This window comes from Nannospalax galili, unplaced genomic scaffold (genome assembly GCF_000622305.1).
Source record: "Nannospalax galili isolate Female #2095 unplaced genomic scaffold, S.galili_v1.0 scaffold127, whole genome shotgun sequence".
Classification (NCBI taxonomy): domain Eukaryota; kingdom Metazoa; phylum Chordata; class Mammalia; order Rodentia; family Spalacidae; genus Nannospalax; species Nannospalax galili.
In genome coordinates, this window is record NW_008360326.1 from 10,929,016 (window position 1) to 10,956,161 (window position 27,146).

Sequence of the window (27,146 nt, forward strand, 5' to 3'; positions counted from 1 at the left end):
TTTCTGAGCTGGCTGAGGTCTGTCCTAGGCTTTGGAAGCTGGTATGATTTTTTGCTTCCCATGATGGCTGGAGGGAAATCACCTGGTAAGGGAGCGCTCCTCTGCAAAATCACTGCTGGGCAAATACGCCAGCTTCATTTGCATTGTTCAAGTAGGTACACTTGGCACCTGGGTTTTTTCTTTCCACACTGGCTGACATGCATGGCCAAAGAGCCAGGTGAGGGAGGGGACACTCATTGCAGGTCCTGGGACTGATCCTTAATCATCACAGCTGCCTGATAATTACCAGTTAGGGGTGGGATGGACTTAGGCCTGCTGCATTCTGCATAGCAATCCATTTCATGCAGACAATTCTAGGTCAGAAAGAAAAGAGAACCTTTTGATTTCCCTATTTTATCTTTTGCTACCCAGAGCTGACTGATATAACTGTTCAAACTGTTCTGTACATGAATAAGGTGAGAAAGAAAATTCAGCAGAAATTTGAAACTATAAAGAAAAGTAACAAAATGAAACTATGTAGAAAAAAAACTTGAAATTTCCAAAGAGAACTTCATCTTAACAAGCCGTTTTTGGGGGGACAATGGAAAAGATGTGTTGAAAACTTTACATTTAAGTTACAGGCCTTCAAAGCTTATTATAAAGCTACAACGGAAAAAGCAAAACATGGCAAGGAGTAGAGAAGCAGATCAATGGATAAAATAGAGCCTAGAGATACACTCATACAAATATATTCAACTGATTTCTTTTGGCAAAGGATTAAAGGCAATTCAATGGAAAAGGAAAGACTCTTAAAAATGTATTTGTTATTTTTATGAGTATATTGCCTGCCCTGTCATGTATCCATATCATGCAATGCCCACGGAGATCAGAAGAGGACATCGAATTCCCTGGAACTGGAGTTACCGATGCTGCTAGTCGCCATGTGGGTGCTTGGAATCAAAGCTGGGTTCTCTGCAAGAGCAGCCAGTGCTCCTAAGCGCTGAACCATCTCTCTAGCCCCAAGGATAGACTCTTCAGTAATTGGTGCTTTAATGGAAACATCTACGTGTTAAGAAGGAAGGAAGAAAAAAGGGAAGGAGAGAAAAGAATCTTGCACCTTTTACAATGGGCTCTATGCCTAAATTTAAAATGAAAATCTATAAAGCTTCTAGAAAATTACTTGGAAGAAACCTCCGTGACTTTGGGCTTGGTAACGAGCTTTCTGACTGAAAACAAAAGAACAATCCACAAGGGAAATGAAAGTTGGACTTTGCTAACATTTAAAACTCGTGCTCTGTAAAACACACTGTTAAAAGAATGAAAAGATAAGCCACAGATTGGCAAAAAGTATGTTCAAAACATGCATCTGATAAAGGGCATATATCTAAAATATGTGAGGAAATTTTAAAACTCATGAAAAAACAATCCAGTTAAAAAAAAAATTATTTCCTAGCCAGATGTGGTGGCACACGCCTGCAGTCCCAGCACTTTGGAGGCAGAGGCAGGTGGATCTCTGTGAGTCCAAGTCCAACCTGGTCTACATAGTGAGCTCCAGGCCAGCTGGGGCTACAGGGAGACCCTATTTCAAAAAGACAAAAAAAAATTTCTTATTAGCATTTGAGTTAAATTTCTATGCACTCATACAAAACATTTTGGTCATCTTTATGCCCCTCCTCTATCTTCACCCCTATAGTCCCCCTACCAGATTATTTTTAAATGAGATAATTAGATAATGACTTAACAAATCATGAATTTGTGCAAAAATCTACATAGTGAGCTCCAGGCCAGCTGGGGCTACAGGGAGACCCTATTTCAAAAAGTCAAAAAAAAAATTTCTTATTAGCATTTGAGTGCATGTGTGTGCACACCATGACGCTGGCATGCACCCATGCATAGTGTGTGTGTAGATCAGAGGATGACCTCTTGAAGAACGTGGTTCTCTCCTTCCTCTGTGGATCCTCCTTCCAAAGACTGAATGAATGTGGATTGTCAGACCTGTGAACAATATTCCTGGAAAGAACTGCACCTCACTACTGAACCTTCTGCAAGGCTGATTAACTGATTCAAACTTCAGTGATTGTGGAGAGTTTAGAATGTTGCAGGTCCAGAGATAAACTACCCTGGGCCAGTCTTCAGTGACTTCAGTTTCCATTTATTGCTCTCCTCTGTATGTGACCTAACATCTTTGTGACTATTAGATAAAGCCTTTGGAATGTACAGCTTCCACTAACCAAAAGGCTAATAATACAGTCAGACAGCACCTGAGGCCTATAGGTAAGGTTTGCCAGCTTTTCTGGAACCTGCTTATCTGATGTTTATATAATGTATTTGACAGGTGTCTTGACTTTTATAGTCATAGAACACAGAAAAAAATTCTAAAGATTTCATGAAATTGTTACCACATTGGTAACATGGAATTGGGGGAGTTGAAATCTGTGTTCCTGGGTCATGACCACTCCTATCATCTCCAGATCAACTAACTCTTATCCTTACCCAATTTTAAAATGAACGAATAAAACAGCTAACGGGCAATTCAGCAAAGACATACAGATGGCAAATAAGTGTATGAAAAGCTACCTCAAATGTCATTAAGAAACTTCAAGTTTAATATACTATTGCCGTGTCCATTAGAAAAGACAACCCCGCACTGATAACAAACACATACAAGGACAGAGCTAAAAAGAACTCTCACCCACTGCTGGTGTGAGGGAGGAAATGGTCTGGCCCCTGTGGAAGACAGGTCATCAGTATTGCAGTGTTACCACGCCGGCATTACAATCACCTGAACAAAAAGTCTGACTCTTAAATTTAGTTTTAGAGAGTGGACCCAAACTCGGAGGACATTTGTTCCTCCAGCTATCTCTTGAAACCATAGGTCTTCCTGGAACTGTGCTGATAAAATTGTTCCTGAATCAGGCCACACCCACAATTTTATTTAAAATGGTTTCTCCAGCTTCAATTGGGGAAGTAGAAGCTTGGCTCCACCCTCATCTTAACAGAACATCCGGTGGTCTTTCCATCCCCTGTTCTAGAATGTCTCATTTACCCAAGGTTGTGCACCCTTCCCAGGCTCCACTGTGAGCAACGGAGACCATGCTCAGCTCTCAGCACTTGGACGTTCATTCTCAAGTACACCCACATTTGTTCATTATCTTTGAGTATCAAATTGAGGTTGCCAAGGAAACAAGATCAGATGCTCAGGTCACAAGACACAGGAGCACATGGTTTAAATTAGAAGTTATTAGTCCAGATTTATGTCCATTTTATGTCATTCCCGCAAGAAGCTGAAGATACACGCAATGATTCTGGGCATTTACCCAAAAGAACTGAAAACTTGCCCACATAACAGTGCACAGTAATATTGACAGCAACTTTGTCCATAATTGCCAAACTTGGAAGCCACAAGATGACTTTTAATTGGTGAATGAACATGTGATGTTTTCCATACAGTGGAATATGGCTCCTGACAACAAAGATTGAGTCATTGAAGCCTAAGACATGGATGGCTTTTAAATACATCGTGCTAAACAGAGGCAAACTGAGGAGCCATATCCTATCTAGGTCCGATAGTATGACTATAGAGGTGGTAAAAGGATCAATAATTCTTTCAGAATTATTGGTGGATACACAACAGTATGCGCTTGACAAAGGCCACAGCGGGAGCAAGCTATAGTATATGAGAACTGTTCATTTTTCCATAAACCTAAAGTGCTCTAAAAAGTCTGTTGTACCTTCTTACCATTCCCCATTCCTCAAGTTTTCTAAATGAAATGTAGGTTAACACAAAGATTGAAGGCAAAAGGACCAAGCTGACGTCTTTCTGGATTTGCCCACACCTTCCTCAGTAGTGTTCGCCCTTTCCATACTTCTTGGAGTTCCTCTCTATGTGGAAATGGAAATGGAGTCACTTTAACCTTGAAAGCCATAAAGCTGAGAATTTGCAAGAAGAGTTCTTACACAATTGTCTGATATCGTTTGGATCGGAAATGTCCCACGAAAGCTCCTGTGTTGAAGGTATGGTCTCAAACGCAGCAGTTTTCAGAGGGGAGGGGACACTGGGAAATGACTGATCATGAAGGCTCTGAACTTATCAATGGATCAATCATTCGATGGGTTCATAATTTGATGGACTATTGGGAGACGGTACTTAGGAAGGCACGATTTAGTAGAAGGAGTGGGCCCTTGGGCATGATCTCTTGAGGGCTATATTTTGTTGTCACCATGAAGGGGCGCAGCCTCCTGTGCCACAGGCTCCACCACCATGATGCTCAGCTTCACCACAGGCCAACCAACCATGGACTGAAACCTCTAAAACCATGATCCAAAATGAACCCTTTTCTCATTTTTGTCACAGTGATTGAAACCTAATACAAGTAAACTATGAAGAAAGCCAGCAATAAAGGGCCACTGCCACCTTATAGAAGTACTTCTGCAGAGACATCTGCTCAGGAAACTGTTCAAGCTCAATCCTATTCTGGATAGCGTAGTGACCTTTCAAAATTTAAGACTACCCTGATTTGCGTCAAGTTTCCAATAGCTGGACCTATTCAGTCTTCCAAGAAAACAGCTGAACTGCATGGACTGTTTCTCTTGCTATAAAAGTTCCACTCTTCACCCAGGTGGAACAATTGTTTTGCTGATAACAGGACTTGTATTTCTCAATTTGCAAATCTATTCTGTTATAAAATGGTCTTTAATTTTTTTAAACTAGGGCTGGAGAGAGTGGTTAAGAATATCAGCTGCTCTTGGGAGGACCTGGGTTCAGTTCCCAGCACCACACTAATAATCATCCCTAACTCCAGTTCCAGGGGAGCCAATGCCCTCTTCTTTCAGGCACACGGTGCATAACATGGGTGCACTTACATACATGCAAGCAAAATACTCATACACAAAATTTTTCTAAAAAAATTAAAATTTTGAACAGTGGCAAGTAACTTTACCTGTGGAGTCTTCTCACTGGCCTGGTTTTTGTTGTTTTCAATTACTTTTTCTTTGCTTTTATTGTAACCCCCTTTGTGATTTCTGGTTCACAGATGATAAGATTTCTTAAGTTGGTTATGAAAGTACCATCCTGTAGTGGAGTCTTGATCTACAATTCAATTACTTTTGGTATTTCAAAACCAAAGATGATACATTGTCAGATACACTGCCTGCATCATAAAAATAATTAAGCTAAAAAAAAAAAATCAAACTTTTAGGGCTGGAGAGATTACTCAATGGTTTAAGAGCACTGACTGCTCTTGCAGAGGACCCGGGTTCGATTTCCAGCACCCACAATGGCAGGTAACAACTATCTGTAACTCCAGTTCCAGGAGCTCTAAACCCTTTCTTCTGACTTCCAGGGGCACTGCACAACACGTGTGTACTTATACTAATGCAGGCAATACACTCATAAACATAAAATTAAAAAAAATTTTTTTTCTGTCTCTTTGACAGGGTCTCCCTGTAGTTGCTGCTGGCCTTGAACTCAGAGATCTACCTGCCTCTGCCTCTACCTCTGCTGGGATTAAAGGCGTGCACCACCACACCCAGCTAAAATGTTTTTAAAATTCTACCTTTTGATCTTGAGTTTTCTAGCAGCCAAATACTCTTAAATAGTCCTCTTTAAGTGGCCTGTCCAACTATATTAAAGGATGGCTTTAAACTTTATCTAGTGTGTCTGTGAACATATGCCATGGTGCATGTGTGGAGGGTCAGAAGGTAACTTTCAGGAGTCAGTTCTTTCTACCATGGAGATCGTACTCAGCTCATTGGTCCCAGGATAGTCTTTTTTAAGTAAAGAAATAAATAATGCTCTGTGCTGTAAAGCAATAGGAGAAAAGAAACTAAATGTGAGGAAAAAGAAAGACATCTCAATTTATTATCACTGTTATGCTAATCAACACAAATCACATTTACTGTGTAGAAGCTGTTAAATCCCTCAGGTTTCCATGCATAATGAGAAAATAAAACCTGACTTTAATGTTTATTTTTCACAAAAGAGAAAATAGTTCACTTGTAGTATGCTGAACAGCCTCCCCAAGATGCTTATATTCTAACCTCCAGAGTATATAAATACTTAGCAGATGTGATGAATTTTAAGTCTTGAGCAGCAGGGACCGTTGTGGAAGAGGGGACAGAAAGATTGTAAGAGCCAAGGCTGGTTCATGAACACAGGGAAGCAGAGGATTTCAGGCCACTGGAGGCTTGCATATGTGAAATGTGGCAATGGTGGCACTGAGCACAGGACCCGCGACAACTCAATTAAAGGGCCCAGAGGGGAGGAGAGAAATGGGTGGCAGGCAACACTAGACTAAGAATTACTGGAGACTGATCTCTATGGGGTGAGGGAGAATATGCCTTACATACGATCTCTAGACAGGCTGAGTAGACTCCAGTGGATGAATTTACACTGAAGGATGTCTGGGTAAAAATGCTTGGCTGGATAGGACTTAACATGAATGACAGAAATACACGAGGTCTAGTGGGGGATGGGGGAGGGGGTCTAAATTTGATTAAGAACTGTGTGAAATCACAAAAGCGCAATAAAAAATTCTGCAGCAGGAAGAGTACTCTGAGTAATTCAGTTAGGGCTGACAGGATCTCCGAGCACTCAAGAGGGCACAGGAACGGTGAGTCAGGCAGAAAGAGACGCAAAGGGAGGGGAGATGGAGCTGAAGGTGCTGCCTGGCTGCAGGAAGAGACTCTGGGGCAAGGTCGGTAGGCGACTGTAGAACATGGTGAAGGAAAAGGGAAGGATGCCTGATGCCTCCAAGCATACACTCAGGCAAAGATAATCCAAGGAGTGGTAATGCCCATGGTGGGGCATGCTGAAAATCAGGAGAAAAAACAACAGTAACAAAAGGGTTTGTGTCTGTGTAGTCAATCCAGGGATTCAGGAGCCTCATGTTTTATACAGGAAGCAACTCATACTGAAATATATATTTCAGTATGAGAAACTTATAAAAACTGATACGTTATAAAACAGACTTCCACTAAAATGATAATACACAAATGTTTGACTACTTGTATAACAGAATTTCAAAAGGAAACATGGATTAGTGGAAGAACCGGAGTGGCTAAGGAATCAGAGTCCATGCACAGGAGCCAGATTTGAATTGAAGCCACATTTGAATTGAGGCCTTAGACTTATAAGCTGCTTTCTGCATGATGAGAGCATGTCTTAAGTCTGTTCCAGTTGGTATGACAAAATGCCATAAACTGGGAAACCTCTAAGTAGGTAATTTATTTCCTAGAGTTGTACAAAGTATAGAGAACAAGGTCAAAGCGCAGGCGGACCTGGAGCTGTGGAGGGGCACTGGCTGCTTCATACATGCACTTTCTGGCTGGGTCCTCAGTTTCTGCCCTCATGATTTAACCACTTTCCAAAGGCCTTACCTAACGCAAGGATCTTGATGATCAGGTTTCAATGAGTGACTTAAAAAAAAACACAAACATGCAGAGCATGGCAGGGTGGTTAAATGCAGTGGGCATAAATGGTCTGTAAGGAACTATCTCCCTTAAGATGCTTCAGCTTCACTGGAGACAAAAGGCAGGAAGGAGGTTGGTTGAGCAGCTCCACTTCCTACCAGTGAAGTGTCTCTGAGCCTTTCCCTTAACCTTTTCTCTCTACTTTTAACTCTTGTCAGTCTGGTTATAATCAGGGGACAAAATTATACAGGGCAGCTTAACATAAAGAATTACTATTTAAATTATTTAATGTAAGGAAAATTTAAGCTATTATGAGCAACTAACCATGAAAAATGAGAGAACTCTGCGGGGCACTCTAGGGCTTGCTTAGGCAGAGTGCTCAAGGATACTCAGAAGGGTGTGTGGCGTGGACTGCTTTATCTATTCAGAGACAAGCAGAAACACACCCCAGGGAAGCTGGTGAGCCAAGCTTGCAGGGAAGGCATATAAAAAGAGATGGTATGCAGCTGGAGGGTGGGCTCAGCAGTTAAGGGCACTGGCTGCTCCTGCAGAGGCCCCAGGTAAAGCTCCCGACATCCACATGGTGACTAATAACCATCTGTAACTCCAGTTCCAAGGGATCCAAAACCCTCTTCTGTCCTCTACAGACACCACATGACACAGGTGCACTTACATACATGCAGGCAATACACTCATACACAAAATAAAAACAATTTAAAACTGCTCTCTAAAGAAAGTTTATTAAAAGTGCAAAATGAAGAGAAAAAAAGAGAAAAAAACAAAACTACCTCCTTATACATAATGGTACACTTGTTTACAGCCTCTTGCACCCAGAACCTTCTGGTGACGACTTTCTCCAGGTTCTACTAGTCAAGTCTAAGCTCAAAATACACCAGAATTGGATCACGTCTCACCACAACCACTCCCACCACCACCATTCATTGGCCTCCAGCTGGTGTGGCAATAGCCATGACCCAGCAGCCATAATGGAGAATGTGACTGTTATTCAGCTAGACCCCTGCAATGGGAGTAAAGAGCAGCTTTCCCTGGGGATGGCACAGTCCTCTACTTGGGAGTCCTGCTTCTTTCTGGTCTCTCCGACTTCTCAGATGCTACACCTGGGGTGCCAACTCCCTCTGGTCCTTCTCTCCAGAGAGATGCTGGCCAGAACTTTCCTTTCACAGTGGCCATGACTTTCTCCTTCAAGGATCTATCTCAATGTGTCACCTTTACATGAAGATCTATCCTGGTCATCCTGTCTGCAGTGACAACTTACCCCTTCCACTGTGCTGGTGCTCACACCTTGATGCCATCACAGCATCTTCACATTCTATGTATGTGTATTTGTCACAGTTCTCAACACACTTGTTTATTGCTTCTTGCTGAGTCTTCAGTGTCTAAGTCTATCTGGCACATAGGAGGTGTTCCATATATAGGAGAAAATCAATTCTATGAAAAACAAAACATCAGTGTAATTTAAATATATTTCATTACATTCACATTCTTTAAAATTAGGTTATGTACAACACACAGATCAGGTAACAGACTGGGAATGCTTGTTTTGCAACAGTCCAGTTTCACCTGTGGATAAATAGGAGTTCACAACACCAGCACAGGTAACTTCCAAAAATACAGAGAGTAGTTTCTACAACCGTGTTTTCAGTGAAGAAGGAACTCGTGGGGGGTCACCCAGTATACTGTGGTCCACTTGTGACTTCTTCACTCCTTAGAGTCCTTTGTAAATCTGGACTGAAACGCATCTTAGAGAGTTAGAATTCGGACTGGAGAGGCAATTTTAAATTGGTTACACAGTTTACCGAAATGGACAGCAGAAATGAGAATACAAATCATGTAAATCTTTGGCTGCACTGGTTAAACGGAACATTTTGTGCAGATGTAGACATCTTTGTAGGTTATGCATTTCTTGTACACTTTTCTAATATGCCTTTTACGAAGCAAGGTACCCACAATATAAAATCGGACGATATATTTAACAATGGAAAACTAACTTACAACTTTATTTCCTAACAAACACATTTCTTATAAAGTTCCAGGTATGTGGATCTATGTTTGTGCACATTTTTTGTATAACAGAATTTTAATGATATTTACTAAGTTTCTTAGGAAAGGTAATTTAAAAAAACTAGGGTTTAAAGTCCGATTATTACTATTTGATCTGATGAAATATACGGAGCGATGTATGACAAAGATTATCTCCCATCAGCTATCTACTTTTAAGATCCAAAGTCACTAACTATACAAACACAAACCCATTAACTATGTGCACAAATACATGTGGTCATCCACGTGCAAAATTACTACAAAACTGGATTTCAATGATGTAACCGATTTGCAACTGTTAATAACTCACATTCTGATAGCAAAAAGCGAGAAATGGACTTTAGGTATATTTCAGCAAGTTAAGAAAGAATAGTTTTAATCTGGTTTAGTGTCAAAATTAAAGTTTCTAGGCAACAAGGCCAGTTGCTCAGAACATGACATAGAAAGGCTAATAATAGGAAGATTAGGTGCAGATGCGAGTTATTTGCTTTTGGAAGTGGGTGCACCAAACTATTGTAATGATGACTACTGTCATCATTTACGAGTGAAAAGTGAGCAGCTACCGAAAAGAAGAACTGTTCTACCGAAAAGAAGAAGCTAAGAGCTTCTGGGAGCATACTGACCGCTGCTCCTTTGTACATCAAGGCTCCAATCTTCTAGGAGAGGCTAGAGGGATAAAATCTCCCTCATAGTGGTGGTGTCACCTGCCCCCAGATCTGCCACTGGATCCAGAGTATGGAGAATGGAGAGGTATGCAGAAAAGTAAACAGACTACGTATCCCCATGTAGGTGGAAGCTACAATTACTGTGGCCAAGATGAGAAGAGCACTCACTAGGGAGAGATCTCTGGAGTAGGTGCATCTTCAGGGGGCACAGTACGGCTGGAAGTGTGGCTCCCTGCTTCCCAACCTTGAGAACTGGTATTTCATCTTGTCTAAGAGCTTACAGGGTTTATACACTTAGATGTTATTCACTCTATTTGCCAGTATGAAGAGGGAGCAAACGTGCACTTAAAAAATTTTTTTTATTGGTTAAATTCTGAAAACTCATTACTGAAAAAAATAACATAAAAGTTACCCTAGGGAATTAAGAGTCAAGAGTACTGCATCCCTGTGGAAGTTACCTCAGTGTGACTGTGTAGACAATTATCCAACAGAAGACTAAATCTCAATAGAACTCCTTCAAACATGATTGACTAATTGCCAGGACTATGGCATACATTTACGCTCATGATCTGATAGAGTTGTCAGCACAAACAGCAATCTCTACCACGCAGACTAAGTTGCTTCATGGTTATGGAGAGAAAATTCCAAACTTGCTCAGTAGGCACTTGGTTTTCACTTGGACTTGCTACCTAATTCCAGACTGAACTCACTCTCTCATGGTGAGAATGCTTAATTCAAATAGTGAGCCCACAGGTTGCCCTGCTGCTACAGAGGGACCATGACTCACCCTCTTCTCCCAGTGAGGACTTAATAGGTTGACTGTGATGAATGTGACCTGTGACCATAAGCTCATTTTGTTACCAAAACCCTTGACTTAAAACATACTGTTTTGGGGCTGGAGAGATGGCTTGGTGCTTTAAGAGCACTGACTGCTCTTGTAGAGGACCCAGGGTCAATACCCAGCACCTACATGGTGGCTAACCATCTATAACTCCAGTTCCAGGGGATCTGACTTCGGACTTCTGTGGGCATTGCACATCACGGGTGCACTTACATACATGCAGGCAATACATTCATACATAAAAATAATTTAAAAAAGTGCTGTTGTAATCATCTGAGTTAGGACTAATTACAAGATGTTAAAGTGGATCTCACATTAGTTAAGAATGAATACTCTTAGCAAATGAAATTGGCAGTTACTTTATTTCAACATAAATAACCTGAAACAATGGTCCCTATCACAGCTGTCCTAAAGTACCTAAAGCACCCTCTTTTCTTAGTTTACTCAAGCTTCCCCTAGGAAGTCAGGCTAGAAACCACCAAGACCTGGTTATTCCGCTTCAGAACTTTTAGTCTGCAGCACACTCTTCTCTAAGCTTGGTGACAACAAAACTTCATTTCTTTGAGAATGGACTATATGCTCTTACCTGGGCTCAAGGCAAGTCTGAGGAGTTTGGATGCTTTCTTGGAAATTGGAATACTAATCTGGGTTTTGTTTTTTGTTGTATTTTTCTTAAGAATATTGGGGGAGTAAAGGTTTTACAGACAACTTTATGGGGGGGGGACGATTTCTGAACGAGTTGAGTTGAACTTTCTTACTTTGAAGTGTATCTTCCTCCAGCCTCTCCCCGTCTATTTAAGATATCCAAGTTGTAACAAAGTCCTACAAGTCTTCCTGTTTTTAGTTATATAAAAACTGGTTACCCATTGCTAGAGTTGCACTAGAACAGAGTGAAGACTTTTTACCCACTGAGTTCATGATCATTTCATCTATAATTCTACCTTTAATGATCAGGCTAAACACACACACACACACACACACACACACACACACACACACATCAGACTAGTGGTTATTTTGTAAATATAGAAAGTAAAACAAGATTAACTTCCTAAGTATTGATATGACATCAGTTCTCTTTGTAAGCAACAGTGTATAATATATACACAGCATATTCCAGTATACACAACACTACCATTTTTTTAGTTCAGGCTTTTAAAGAGTTTCACATTATTAAGAACACTTTCTAACAAACCAATACAAATTTTCACCAAAATACATTACAAAAAAAAAATCTTAAAATCCAAATTAAATTAGAAAAATTCTGTCTAATCTGCCAAAACCACCTGGGGACACACCAACAGCTATTTAAAAGCACTGGTTTTAGAATGAGACTTGTATCCAAATTTCTGTACTCTGTTAACTATTAGTGCCTGAATATTTTCATAGGATTTTGGGAAGCTCAAATGAGCTAATAATGGCAAGTGTCTACTTTAGTGACGACATACCAAGAGGACTTTAAAAATCAACATCCAACCATCTCGAACAATCCAGCAGCTGGTCTACATTTTCTTTTTATCCAACTGAAAAATCCAAAGACCAAACTATCTATTTTTAAAATATAACCCTTACTATCACGAACACTGTTGTGCCTCCAATGACATGGTACAAATTTTAATTTCGGAAGTTCAATTTAGATTACCTACTGGTCATAAACCACGTGTCTGAGACTCACCGAGAGCTTGTACCCACCACATACCAGATACTTCCTCAGAAACCACAACTGAAAAAGAACTTGGAGACTCAGAATTTTAATTTTTCACACTGCAAGCACTATGTGCATGCAAGCAGTCTCGCACACAGTGCTTGTAACTTGTCGTGCAGTTTCAGCTATTTTTGCATGATCACTCAGGATCTAGTTAGACCCAAATACTAAAGACCAAATTGCTAATCAGTGTTTACAAATGTGCCATTTCTAAAATTATTAAAAGAACTTTCAAGCTGTTCTTTCTCATTATTCAGGTTCTCCTGAGAGCTAATTTCACATCAACCAACTGTTAAGAAATTCTTTGTCATTCTTGGTTTTCTGTGCCTTCTGGGTAACTGACTTGGAACGAAAAATCATGTGGTAAGAAATGTGGTGGTTTCAGCCGGGTGTGGCGGTGCATGCCTTTAATCCCAGCAGTTGGGAGGCAGAGGCCGGCGGATCTTTGTGAGTTCGAGGCCAGCCTGGTCTACAGAGTGAATTCCAGGCCAGATGGGGCTACAGGGAGACCCTGTCTCAAAAAAATCCCCCCCCCCCCCCAAGAAGCAGCAGTTTTAAAATTACAGAAATTAAATCAAGCTCATCCTACCTCCTCTTTGTGATCCCGACACTCTCCTCAGCTGGCTATGTTCCAAACAGCAGCCTTCACTGTCCTGCTTCTCTTTCCGCCCAGACACTCAGAATTCCATACTGAGATGCTACTGTATTCTCAACTGCAATTTCCACATTATATACCTTGCTTCATGTAAATGAAGTATGCAACAAGCTTTTTAAATAGAACCATATCCATTGCCTCAAGAGGCAGAACCTCAAATCATTCCTAGGTCAAATCTTGGCTTTGACATTTTGGGGCAGTAACCTTAAACAACACTGGTATAATGGCTACATCAGATGCTGCAACAACTACATGAACAATACCAAGTGCTCAGATTTCTGTCTGGTGTACAGTAAGCACCTGCATAGTTTAACCTGATTATTTGTGCTTTGGGACCAGAAATGATTTTGCTAACTTGAATTTTTCATTCATACCAGTAGAACATGAGCCGCTTATTGAATGACCAAATACTATGTAGCATAATGCATGAGCTACAACTGATATGCAAAGGCTTCCAAAACCGAGACAAACAGGAGTGCAAATCATAAACACAGGAAAAATCAGGCTATTCTCAAAGGACAGTAAAGAGAGGATAAAATCCTGTTAGCATTAGTCATCCAGATGAGTAACAAAAATTAAAACAGCATTGTATGGACTTACCACACTAAAATTAATCTCAAACAGAGGAACTAAATATTCAGAAGCCCAAGATGTCAGTCGGGGGACTAGTTTCTGAAAGTGGGTACATTGGATGTTATCTAAGCGGTCCTGCTGCGGAGCACACCATGAGAAGAGAAAGTCAACAAAGCTTCAGAGTTCTAAGATTCTTTCTGCAAAGGCACATTAGCACTTTGAGTTTAGGAGTGATACTTGCCCTGTGTCTACAATGCCACAAAGATGCATCCCTTCATTTGTTTGAATTCACTGTCATAAAGAATCTTTGCAATCACAGCAACTTTTTATCTTGTGAAGCTCTTTCTTAATTGTAATAGATTTTTAATCTCTAAGTGACAATAAACACTCTCCATGAAAAAGTACAGCAAAGAATCACAACAGAACAGCCACTGAACAGAGACATCTTGTAGAAAAAAATTATCCACCTTCCCCAAAATTCAAGCCACAAAAATGTAGTCACTATTACTTACAAACTGAAATATTAAAAATGGAGAAAAATGTCAACGACCACTTGCTGAGGACAAACTTTTAAAAATGTACTATATGAACTTCCCAAGATAGCACTGGCAGCATGTTTTACTGAACTTGTAAGCATAGGTGTAAATATCAACTCCAGACCTGCAATGTACAGTGACACTAGAGATGACACGAACTTAACTGTAATGGTTTAACCCAGTGTTCCAAATTCTTTTTTAACGCCTCACATAGGTCGAGACTTCGGTTAACTGAATGTTCCACATTTTCATGACTGTTGGATTGACCACCTTTGAGCTGTCCTATTTCCCAAGGAATCAGATTGTTTGAGAGTATCAATTAAAAAAATAAAACGTTCAACATGACTTTCCTATACATATTCCTTGGAGAAAACACCAATTACACCCCAAAGCAAAGCCTCACTGCTGTTCAAGTGTGGGAGTATCCTGAGAACAATGTCCATTATTTTTCATTGACACCTTAGTCATCTAAAACTGTAAAGAACAGGAGCAAAAAAAATACTTATAATAAATCTATAGTATAGATGGGAGCAAATGTAAATGTAATAAAAGCATATTTGCAAGTCTAAAAGGAAAATTATAATCCAAGACGCATGGGGAAAATATTTATGTGGAGTTTTTAATCCGTATTAGAATTCAGTTGTAACTTCACCATAAATTTAAACAGAAACCATCTTCTGAGACATACATTCTATTAAGAATATCAACAGTATCAATAGTCAACGGAGACTTGGTTACTTCAACTTAGTAACATTTCTCTTTTTTTCTGACAGAAATCTATAGTGGTTTGCCCCAATTACATATCTGAAACATTATCTCATAAAAACAAAAATGAAACAAAATTAAATAAAATTGAAGATAAAAAATACTCTGAAGTTAAAGCAAACTATAATCCTTGGCAGATCAATCAGGTAGAAAACCACCTCAGTGATAGCTGGAAGCTCAGGATAACACACACAATCTTCAGCACAAAGCACGTTTTGAGAACATGAAAATGATGACTCTTCAAAGGACAACAGATAGCTAAATATCCAAGAATCATCACATTTGGAGAATATTGCTTAATCACTTTCCAAACACAGCTGTGAGAACTGAAGATGCCATTTGAACTATCAAGGTAATCATACTTATTGCATCTTTAGATTGCATGTTGAAACAAAATTAATGGTGTAACACAGCATCACCAAAATATATATTTAAACTGCATGGGGGGACTATGATATTTATAAACAAAGGGTAGACTGTATGTGCTTTTCAAAGGGGGCTGAATTAAATGTAACCAGCTGCCAACTTTGTGCTCTGACATACTTGAATTAGTGTGTATGTGAATACTAAATTCAATTATTTTTGTCTACAACAAATGAAATTAAAAAACACCACCCTATACAATCCACTATCAGCAGTAAGTACAACAGCAAAGAATTATTGTACAATTTATACATACTAAAATATTTCCTTTCTCTAGAAATAACTCAGAACAAAACCTAATCATTTTGAAGACTTAATTTGAAAACCTCAAATTACAATGGGGAAAAACCAGATCAGGGTATATACTGAGCCCCAAACAAGGTTCTTGGTCATAAGGCTGTTAAGATTAGTAAGTGCAAGTGGCAGGATTAAAGCATGCCCCAATCCTATGCTGGGTCTTTGTGTAACCGTCGAATCTGTAAATTAAACAGCACTAGCTAAAGAAATGTCATAAGCAGAGCAAGATAAATGGGAATTTGCATTTCTTTTGCCATTTTTGTTACCCAAGTTACACAATGAGCAAAGTGCTAATAAGCAACACTACAGAAACACATTTACATCAACACTGAAGACCTGGGGAAATGAAATTCAACAATTTTATTTTAATGAGCTGTGTTTTCTAAATTTCTGTTTTATTTTTTCCTGTTTTCATACAATATTGAAAACAAAACGCGGCACATTCACATTTTCCCGAGGAACTGTAAAGATGATCTCTACAGGGATAGACGCTGGAAAGCCTGAAGCTCAATCAAGTGATGTTGAAAACTCTCAGAGGAGTAAAGGCTTGATCTGAATGGTCTAGAACATGTACTGCAATTTAACAGAAGAGATGGTCGTCTTAGTATTAATGATTTAAAAGAACTTCCCAGTCCATGCGAAGAGTACAGTCCAAGAATAAATCAAATTTCTGAATGCATTTTATGCTACATATGTGTATACTTTGCGATCCTCAGGTGTTCGTGCCAAATATTCTCTCTCAATAAGTCCTTCAATACGTTTCTTAATAACAACTGGACTTGGTAAGAATCGAGCCTTCAACTGCTGAGTTACCTACAAAGAGAAGGTACAAAGTCTAATTCTTACCACAAAAACTTCAAGTACATTTCCATATAAACACACAAAAATTACTTTTTTCCTGAACTATTATTTTCAAACTCATCATCAAAACTTAAGTGAACATATAATGAAACTGAAGAGTACAGATGTGCCAGTCATGGTGGTTGATGCCTGTAATTTCAATATTTGGGAAGCTGAGGAGGAAGGATTACTGTCTCAAAATCAGAACAAAACAAAACAATGAATACAGTTAAAAATTTAAAGGCTTCATTTGAAAATGTAATAGATGACTAGAACACACTCCTGTGTATCAACATGTGAATGTTGGAGCGGGAGAGGTTATTCAGTGGTTAAAAGCACTGGCTACATTTGCGGAGGACCCAGGTTTAGTTCCCAGCACCCACAGGGTGGCTAACAGTCACCCATAACTCCAGTTCCACAGTATCTGATGCCCTCTCTGACTTCCATGGGCATTGTACAACTTGAGTGCACTTACCTACATACATGTAGATATAACATACATATAAAATAAAAATAAAAAAAAATTTTTAAAGAGGGATTTAATTGCATGCTGAAGATTTTCCTGAGTTTACTTAGTACATGATTATATACCATCATACAATTTAATCATTTTGATGATACCATTACTTACTTCTAAGTCACCTTCCCAGTTCACTGAACCTGGATGGCATAATGTCCTTATGAGCTTTGGACTCTCGCTGCCTGGCTGCAATTTCCTGATCTATCTCAACCTAACTTTGGGACCTCACGAGATGAATTAACAAGATGCAATCCCTTACAATAATGTCCACATACTATGTACAACTGCAGTTAGGATCCTAAGTAGTATTACCAGCAAAAAATTAATAGTAGCAGCCACAGTTTGACTATTGCTACTTGTCAGTCATTTTGTACACACAAAGGAGACTGGCCATTCCATTCTACTTTGAAACTCCTCAACTTCCCAATTCTTGATCAGCACAAACCCTGTACCCTGTCCTGTGTTGTGAGAATAACATCTACTACCCACCTATATTTTCTATCCAATCCTACTTTCCTAGTCTTGCTAAGTCATTGTCCCATGCCCCGCCACCTTGTTTTAAGCTTCTCTTTCTTCATCTTAAACATCCTCTCATCTAGTATTAAAACAAAACAAAACAAAACAAAACAAACAAACAAAAACACCAAAGCCGCCAGACCTGGTGGTACACATCTTTAGTCCTGGCAGAGGCTCTGTGAGTTAGAGCTCAGCCTGGTCTACATAGGGAGTTCTAGGTAAGCTGGGGCTAAAGACCCTTTCTCAAAAAAAACAAAACCACCAAAGTCCAGAACCCTCAATGCATCACTTATTCCTCTAGAGCTCTTTCTTCTCGTTCTCAGAAGATACTTTCTAAAGAACAAACTAGTCTTGGTGGTTTCCACCCCCACTTACTTCTCAAAGCACTGCTAATCAGATATCTACTCTTAATAGTCTAAAGAAAATGTATGGCAAAATCAACTAGTCATCTGGTTGCCAATATGGTCATTCATCTAAGACTTCTTGTAGTTTTATTTTTTAAAAAAAATCTTTCTTTAAAAAAAAAAACATGTTAATTTTTTATTTTTTTACAATTTCATATATAAGCACTATACTAAATAGCATTTCCACCCTTCCCTCTCCTGCTCCAACTCCCCCACATCCCCCTAGCCAATCACTCTCAAATTCATAACCACTTCTTATTGTTACATATATACATACACACACACCAACCTACTACCTAGTGAGCCCATTTAGTGTTGTGGGTATGTACAAATGTGACTGAAGGAGAACCTATCATGGAGCTCATCCTAAAAAAACCAATTTTAACTGTTGACTCTTTGTAACTATTTCCTTTCCATGTACAATTGTGTTTTTTTCTTTTTCCTCTTGGCAGTGTATGTAAAATTTGAACAAGCTTTATCCACCTACACAGAGCTGTAGAAGCCAGACTTCTAGGACCTGCCCACTATAGGATTTCTGATTCAATAAACCTGGTTGGACTAAGAACCTGTATTTCTTAAAGTGACACTAACATAGTTTGTTCAGAAAGGATTCCTTTAACCTCAGTGCTGAAACAGTTTTTTCCCTGTGCCATTAGGTATCCTCACTGGGTCTTAACAGGGTAAAATAGAGTTTATCTTACTGGGTAAGATAGAATTATCTTAACAGGGTAAAACAGAGTTTATCTTACAGGGTAAAATAGAGTTTATCTTTTAACAATACTCCCTAATAGGGAGTTCCCAATTCAACTTCTGGCCTTTACTTTTCCACTAAGTATCAATAGCCCAACGGATCCCTGGATATGGCAACATACAATGAAGTCAACTGTACAAACCAACAATATGAATTGACACCTGGACCATGGCAACACAACACTCTCCCTTTGGGTTAGGGACACCAACCTAGGCCTATTAGCTCAAGCCAGAAGTCCAAGACACTCAACAACTTCTCATTTCCCATTATCAGTTAATAATCTTGTCAATTCTACTTTTCAACTCTCTGCCTGCTAGAAATTCTTAACCCATGCTTTAGTTATCTCTTACCCAACTACATCAACAGACTCTCATGGGTCAATTTAGTTTCCTCATTTGTAAAAAGCACTCAAAAAATGGTAACCATTAATTTTCAGAAATACAGATAATTTGTATACAAAGACATGCTATAGTTCTATTTGTTACTAAGGGTCTTGCTTTTAATGAGCAGTGTTATATGACAATATGAAGAACTGAATTTTTTTTTATTATTTTTACTTTATGTGTATACGTGTAATTGCCTGCATGTAGGTAAACACACCCATGTTGCGCAATGCCTGCGGAGGACAGAAGAGACTGTCGGATCCCTTGGAACCCAAGTTATGGACAAGTGTTAGCTGCCATGTGGGTGCTGGGATTCGAATTCAAGTCTTCTGCAAGAACAGTCAGTGTTCTTATCCGTTGAGCCATCTCTCCAGCCCCAATATTTTCTTCAATTTAGTTAAACAGGCTGTTCTGCTTTTCTCTGTACATTCTTAAAGTGTCCTCACCTCTGCTACTAAGACATTGTGCTGCATCTTCTTTCTAGACTTCATTATCCGCACTATAGCAGCTTCTATCTCATGTTTCCTGTCGTCGTCTACTTTCTGTCTTGTTTCTTTCCTTTCTGGGTCAGATTCACCTTGTTTGGCGGCAACTAAAACAGAAATAAGGCATTTATCATAAATAGCACTTTTTAAAAAATTATTTTTACTTTATGTGCATCAGTGCCTGCATGTTTGTATGGGCACACACGTGTGCCTGGTCCCTTGAAGGCCAGAGAGGGCATCAGAACTCCTGACGGAAACTGGAGTTGTTGATGTACTGATGGCTGTTACCAAACCTGGGTCTCTGCAGGAGCAGTCAGTGCTCTTAACTGCTGAGCCATCTCTCCAGCCCCACTAAAATAATTTAAAACTTTCATTTATAAGTAAATGTAATACAGTGTAATGTAATTTACAGAGAAAAATCAATTTGAACCTGAGTATACATACATGAATTCAAGTACACACTTACTAAGCAAACATTCAATGCTTGTGCACTTTTAATCCCAGCACTTGGGAGGCAGAGGTAGATGGATCTCTGTGAGTCTGAGGCCAATCTGGTCTACCTATCAACTTCCAGGCCACCTGGGGCTACAGAGAGACCCTGTCTCAAAAGACAAAAAAAAAAAAAAGACCAAAAAACAAAAACAAAAACAAAACCCCAAATAGGTGGTAAACAGGTAAACAGATAATATGGAATTATTACTTTTCTTGAGTATGATACAGTATTACAGTCAGTTAGAAAAACAACTTATAAGGAGATGTGTGGAGAGGTATTTGTATATTTGTGGTAATACTAGCCTTGAAACCAGTAGAATGCTTTTACATTCTAAACAGCAGAAAGGAAGGACTGGCTTTTTTCTCCATTTACATACATAGAAAACACTGATAATATATTCTGAATAGTATTCCCACTAGCAACTTAAAAAAAGTACCAAACCCTGTTTATAACAGTGTCATTTTTATTTTAAAATTAAGAGTTAATACTGAAACAGAAAATATTTACTAAAATATAAGCAGTTGTATCTCAAGATCAAACTTTATGTAGATAACTCCCAATTTTGAGAAATCTGTAAAACAGGTTTGAAAATAGACTCCCACTGATTATCTGTTGACTCCACCAGTTAAAACAATTACCCGATCAGTACTGACATGCTCATAAGTGCATTTTATTATCTGTTGACTCCTCCGGTTCAAACAATTATCCTATCAGTACTGACATATTTGTAAGTGTATTTTATTTCTACTTATTAAAATCTCGTTATCTGAACAAACTAAAGAAAAAGATGGTTCAAATTATAAACTATTAAATTATCTGTTGACTCCACCAGTAGTTAAAAACAATTACCCTATCAGTATTGACATGTTCATACGTGCATTTTATTATTTCTACCTGGGTTCACCTACAGTTTGATACATGCAGGTGTCCACACAGGCTACTTTCATCATCAGGCCCAAGTACTAAGCAGTAAGTACTAGGAGGATTATCTTTACTAACAATGAAAACATTACTCTGAAGAGAAAGGAATCTGTACAGATGAACCCTTTTTCTATATAAAAGATGCATACTTTCTAAAAGGAAAATTTAATTGCAGATACCTGTTTGAATCTTGACTCTGTGTAGTTTGGATGTGAACTGATCATTAACTGTAAATATGTGACCATTTTCTATTTCCTTTGATTTGGGTTCTTTTGTGAGGACCCGCTGTGTTGGTTTTCCACAGGCAAGGGACTGTAGGGCTCTAACAAGTTCTCTTTCGGGGATATCTGTCTCTTGTTGAATTTCCTGAAATTTCATTAGATTTGATATAATTAGATTCGCCCCCAAAGATTAAAAGTACATTAGTTAATCAGTAAATAAACTGATACAAGCAGCAGCTAAAGAGCGGTAATTCTATTAAAGAAATAATTAATGATAAAGAATCCCCTCAATATGACTTGCCACTAAAAATCTCATTATTTGAACAAACTAAAGAAAAAGATGATTCAAATTATAAACTATTAAAAAATAAGTGGGGTGTGATTACACATGGAGGACCCCTCCTCCAAAGGACACATTTCTGCTTCATGAAATACAAGGAGCACTCTAAAAATGTCACCTGTGGACATGACTAGGAGGAAATTGTTTAGTATTTAGGTTAAGAAAAAATAAAGAAAGAACATGATCTTTATAGGAAGACTAGTAAAATGTAATGTAAGTGGACTGGCAAGATGGTTGCTAGTAAAGGTGCCTATCACCAAACCTGATGACCTGAGTTCCTTCCTCAGAGGCCACATGGTGGAAGGAGAGAACACACTACTAAAAGTTGTCCTGACTTCTACGCAAGCACCCCAGCATGTGTATGTGTGCACACCCACATGCACAAACAAAGTAAATATATTAAAATGCAGTAATTAAAAAGAACATAACCAAATCATAAATTAATGGGAAAGATGTAAAGGAAAAATGATGCATTATAATTATTATTCTAAGGAAAAAAAATTTGCACTATCAAAATCGTATAAAACTGGCATGAAGATAGCACTGTAATCAAACAGATCAGAAAGCACAGTAATATATACATTGATACATGCTCAACTGGCTTTTTACAAATGTGCCAAGGGTTACTGAACAGGAGAAATTATTAGTGATTTTAACAAATGATGCTAGAATGTGCAATGACTGTGTGAAAATAAATTTTAATCCTTACCTCATACCATATAACACTTAACCTGAGATAAAGATCTAAATGTAGAAACTGAAATTATAAACTTCTTAAAAGCAAGCTAGAAATAACTACCTTGAAATCTCAGGGTAGGAAATAATTTCTTAGGACATCAAAAGAATTATAAAGGGAAAAGGTAATTAAACTGTCAATATTAAAAGGTTTTTCTGTTCCTCAAAAGATGTAAAACAAGAAACAGACTGATAAAGTAGTTGTGGCACATTTATGACAAAGCCTTAAGAATGTAGAGAGGGCTGGGCATGGTGGTAGAATCCCAGTAAAGGGAGACAGAGGCAGGCCAGCATATAGCAAGATCCAGGCCAGCTGGGAGCATCAGGGAGACTCTTGTTTCAAAAAAAAACCAAACCAAACCAAAACAAAACAAAAGAACCTAGAAAATATGCAGCCAACTGACCTCTGCTGATGGGAATATAAGGTGGAACAATTGTTTGGGGAGAGTTCAGCTGTTTTCTTAAAAGTTAAATATAGTTCGCATGTATGGTTAGAGGACAACCTTGAGTGTAGGTCCTCAGGAGCCATCCACCATTCTCTCTCCTCAAGGGGTCTCTCATTGGTCTTGGGCTAGCCATGTTGGTTAGGCTGGCTGGCCAGTGGGCCTGAAGGATCTATCTAACTATCTCCACCTCCCCAGAGATGGGGGTACATGTCTGTGTCACTATGCCTGGCTAGATTTAACGTGGGTTCGGAGGATCAAATTCAGGTCCTCAAGATGTTAACCTGAGTTAGTTCCCCAGTCCTATAGTTTTGTTTTTTTATAGTTTAAATCTCTACTAATCTACTAGCTTATCAAGAAGCCAAATGATATATAAAATCTGACAAATAGATATAAAATTAACAATGGACTACTGATACTATGTATCAGGGATGAATCTCAAAAACACTGAGCTATGTAAAAATCTGGACACAGCACATTAACTACATTTATATGAAATTCTATAAATGGCAAAAACAGCTACTCTAGAGGCAGAACAGGCGGAGCTCTGTGAGTTCAAGGTCAACCTGGTCTACACAGTGAGTTCCAGGTCATATGGGGCTACAGGGAGACCCTGTTTCAAAAACACGGAATCAAATATATTGAAATGTAAAGCCGATCGTTAGCTACTTAGGGCTAAGAGTAGCTGGAGGGACTGACTATAGGAAACGCCAATATTTCACTGTCAATTAAAAACAATAAAAATGAAACATGACCTACTAATGTATGATGTTCGCATAATTCTATGGTCAAATTTTATGCAGTTTTCTCTAAAGGTGTACTCAGAGTTTCTTTTTTAAATACAGTATTTATCATTTTTATTTTCTGTGCAATAGTGTATTGCTTGCATGTATGCAAGTGTTGTGAAATGCCTTCGGAGGTCAGAAGAGGGCATCAAACTTCCCTGAAACAGGGGTTACAGACGGTTGTTAGCCACTCTGTAGATGCTGGGAATTAAACCCAGGTCCTTTGCAAGAGCAGCCAGTGCTCTTAACTGCTGACACGACTCTCCAGCCTCCACAGTTTCTCTTAAACTTACTTAAACAATAAAAGACTCAAATAAGAGTTAGCAGCAACAGTAGTGGTTTAAATGTATGTAACTACAACCCATACCTCAAATGTGTATTTTTCTCTATTATTAAAGAGCATTAATATAGTCATCTGGAAAGTGGAGACTTGCAATATGTGCTTCCGTGTATTAGAGCCAGTTACTTGTGCACCACCAACACCAACCTCTGATCCATCTTCCTGTTGAATTGAAAATAAACTGAACATTATCTCCTACCAACTTTAACAGTCACATTTTAGAAATACAACCTATTTCCACCCCTCAATAAAATTATATACTTATTCCTATATAAAATCTATTAAGGTCGAGCGTGGTTGTGCAAGCCTTTAATCCAGCACACTCAGGAAGCAGAGGCAGGCAGAGCTCTGTGGGTCGAGCTCACACACACAGAATCTTTACTTAGGGACTATCTCTGATTCCCCTATGGTGAACACCTCAATATTTCAAGGTAGCTGAGCAAATAATTATGTACTTAAATATATGAATATCATATTCTATTCAACTAAATAAAGGACTACTTCTATATCAAATACAAAAATTGCACATGCTTGCTTTCAACAATACTGAAGATATTTATATAAAGCAAGTAAGACTCTAATTACAATATAGATTAAAACTTAGAACTGTGAATAGTTTTCAGTCTTAAGGCAAATTACTTTGTTTTGATTCAAATCAAGTAATAAAAATAATTACCCTAGATAGACCTTACAATTTTAGATGTTTTTAAAAAAATATTTGATTTATTATTTTTATTTTATGTGTATGAGTGTTATGTCTGCGGAGGACAGAAGAGGCTTTCGGATGCCCTGGAACTGGAGTTATGGACAATTGTTAGCTGCCATGTGCTGGGATTCGAACCCAGGTCTTCTGCAAGAACAACCAGTGTTCTTAACTGCTGAGTCATCTCTCCAGCCCCAGATGTTTAATTTTTTAAAAATGAGTCTACTAACATCTGCATGTCTCCCAAGTATCAAGTGCCAATTTCCTTGTTCTGATTTATTAGAAATAAGGATTGGAAAAGACTAAGAATTGTGAAATGGTCACCTGGTTTTGCTCTGTATGTGCTCAAAATGAATTACATTATACTATTTTATGCAACAGGGTCTCAGGATTAATATTATTAAGTGAAATAGCAATTATCCTATTATTTTAGTCCTTAAAGATATAAGCTGGGATAGGCAGGGTGGCACACACCTTTGATCCCAGCACTTGGGAGGCAGAGGCAAGCAGATCTCTGTGAGCTCAAGGCCAGCTTGGTCTACACATAGGGAGTTCCAGACCAGCTAGATCTACAGGGAGACACTGTCTCAACAAAAAAACGAAAATCCCCCCCCCCCCAAAAAAAACTATGTATTTTCAAACTAATTTAGCAACTTAAGGAATACATGTAATAAATCAAAGATTCTTGTTTTTTTTTTTTAGCATGGTAAGATAGGAAAATAATAGTGATGGTTTATTCTAGTTAACATATATCACAAATCAATTCTGTACATAAATTTTAAGCTACGCTTTGTTTTGAAAGTGTCAATTATTTTACCTTTTTAACTGGACCATAAAAGGTGGCATTGAGATCCGCAGAACCCATGTGGTGCTGGAGTGTAAGCTGTCGACCACTGTGTTTGGCTAGGTAGAACCTTAGCAAATCAAACCAGGTTTTAGATAATCAAATGATTTACATATTTGAAATTAAAACTTTAACAATCCTTAGCAAAGATGAGAGACAGTACAAGATGAAAGAAACCCTAGGATTAAGTTCTGTTCCAATTATTTTACAAGAGGAAATGGGGTGGGGAGATAAGACCAAAGTAATCAAAACTAGGTGCTGGCAGCACACTGTATAATTTGACCAGGCCAGCTAGTCATAAGACTCTCTATAGTCTTAATAATTTATACTAAGCCAATGGCAGTTATTAACAGTGCAAAACATAATAGTGCTATTAACATGCACTAATGCTGAAAGCACATTAATATTCCTGTGAAGTTTTTAACGTAGAGTGTTCTAAGTTATTAAAAGATAAATTCTGTAGACTATGTGGCTTAAAAAGGAACAAATATACTCAATTATAGGAATAATATATATGCATTAATATGAAATATAATTCAAATTTGGATAATTGTTTACATTCAGAAATATAGTCTTATTTAGCTTTACCTTCTAAATATCTCGAAAGCATGTCTTGGTGCTGGTGGAATGTTGCACTTTGGTGTGGCTGACTGAGTGGGCCAATATCCCGTTGTAAGAACCCGAACTGTGAGATCAACACCACCTAAAGACACCTATACAAATAGAAAGAGAGTGTCCCCTAAAATAAACTAGCATTTATTACCTACTCATACAGGCTCTATTACAATCATCAAAGTAGTTATCTTCATGTCTGGAATCTGCTTTAGATCGTCTTAAAGATTGGATCTGTTTAATATTTTCCAAAGAATTACAATTATTACCTAAACTGTTAACTTAAAAATATTGAACATGATAATTCTTGGAATGTGAATAAATTCTTACAAGTATCATTCTCAACTGAAATAAGCCAGATCACTGGTCAGCTGTATAGTTGAAAAACTCCATCATAAAAGATTTCACAGAGATGACAGTGGGGATGAAATGAAGACTCTTACCCCAGTTGCCTGTAGATGTTGCCTGAACTCATCCATAGTCGTGTTTGAGATGCTCATATCCCTAAACATTCCTTCCAGTTTTGATGTGAACTGACATCCACATTCAGTCTGTGTAGAAAAAATACAAGTGTGTACAAATAAATGGTGGGATTCCTTTTGAGAACACATAGAAACAACATTTCATGTTACTGCCATCCCTGATTATCTCCTTTGAAAATCTTCCCACTAGTTGCTATTAACCTGTAGCTGCTAAACTTTAGAGTGCTTAACAAATAACCCAAGGATTTTAAAACGCAATTTCCAGAATCTTTCAAAGATTCCAATACAACCCATGGAAAGCAAGGGCCAAATTCTTCAGTTATCTAACAACAATCATGTGATTCCAGAACAGAAGTCTAGGAACTACTTCATGAAACAGTACTAGAGACCTTTGATGTCCCTGCAACTTGAACAAAGC

The 27,146-nt window shown here is 38.5% G+C and overlaps 1 protein-coding gene across 2 annotated transcripts in view; it reads right to left on the reverse strand.

Annotated features, from left to right (window-relative positions):
- Nucleotides 1-15,019: 15,019 nt before the first annotated feature.
- The window catches only part of Cul3 (cullin 3), an 85,798-nt gene continuing 73,671 nt past the window's right edge, over nucleotides 15,020-27,146 (reverse strand). Inside the window, exons 11-17 of one of the 2 annotated variants that reach the window (XM_029559969.1) lie at nucleotides 26,690-26,797; nucleotides 26,223-26,347; nucleotides 25,608-25,704; nucleotides 24,115-24,249; nucleotides 21,403-21,589; nucleotides 19,771-19,916; nucleotides 15,020-16,723 (exon numbers count right to left, since the gene is read on the reverse strand). In XM_029559969.1, the coding sequence (XP_029415829.1) occupies nucleotides 16,592-16,723; nucleotides 19,771-19,916; nucleotides 21,403-21,589; nucleotides 24,115-24,249; nucleotides 25,608-25,704; nucleotides 26,223-26,347; nucleotides 26,690-26,797 (930 nt within the window). In that variant the 3' untranslated portion in view covers nucleotides 15,020-16,591. The remainder of the gene's footprint in view (nucleotides 16,724-19,770; nucleotides 19,917-21,402; nucleotides 21,590-24,114; nucleotides 24,250-25,607; nucleotides 25,705-26,222; nucleotides 26,348-26,689; nucleotides 26,798-27,146) is intronic. The other variant, XM_008825826.3, reaches the window with a different exon arrangement.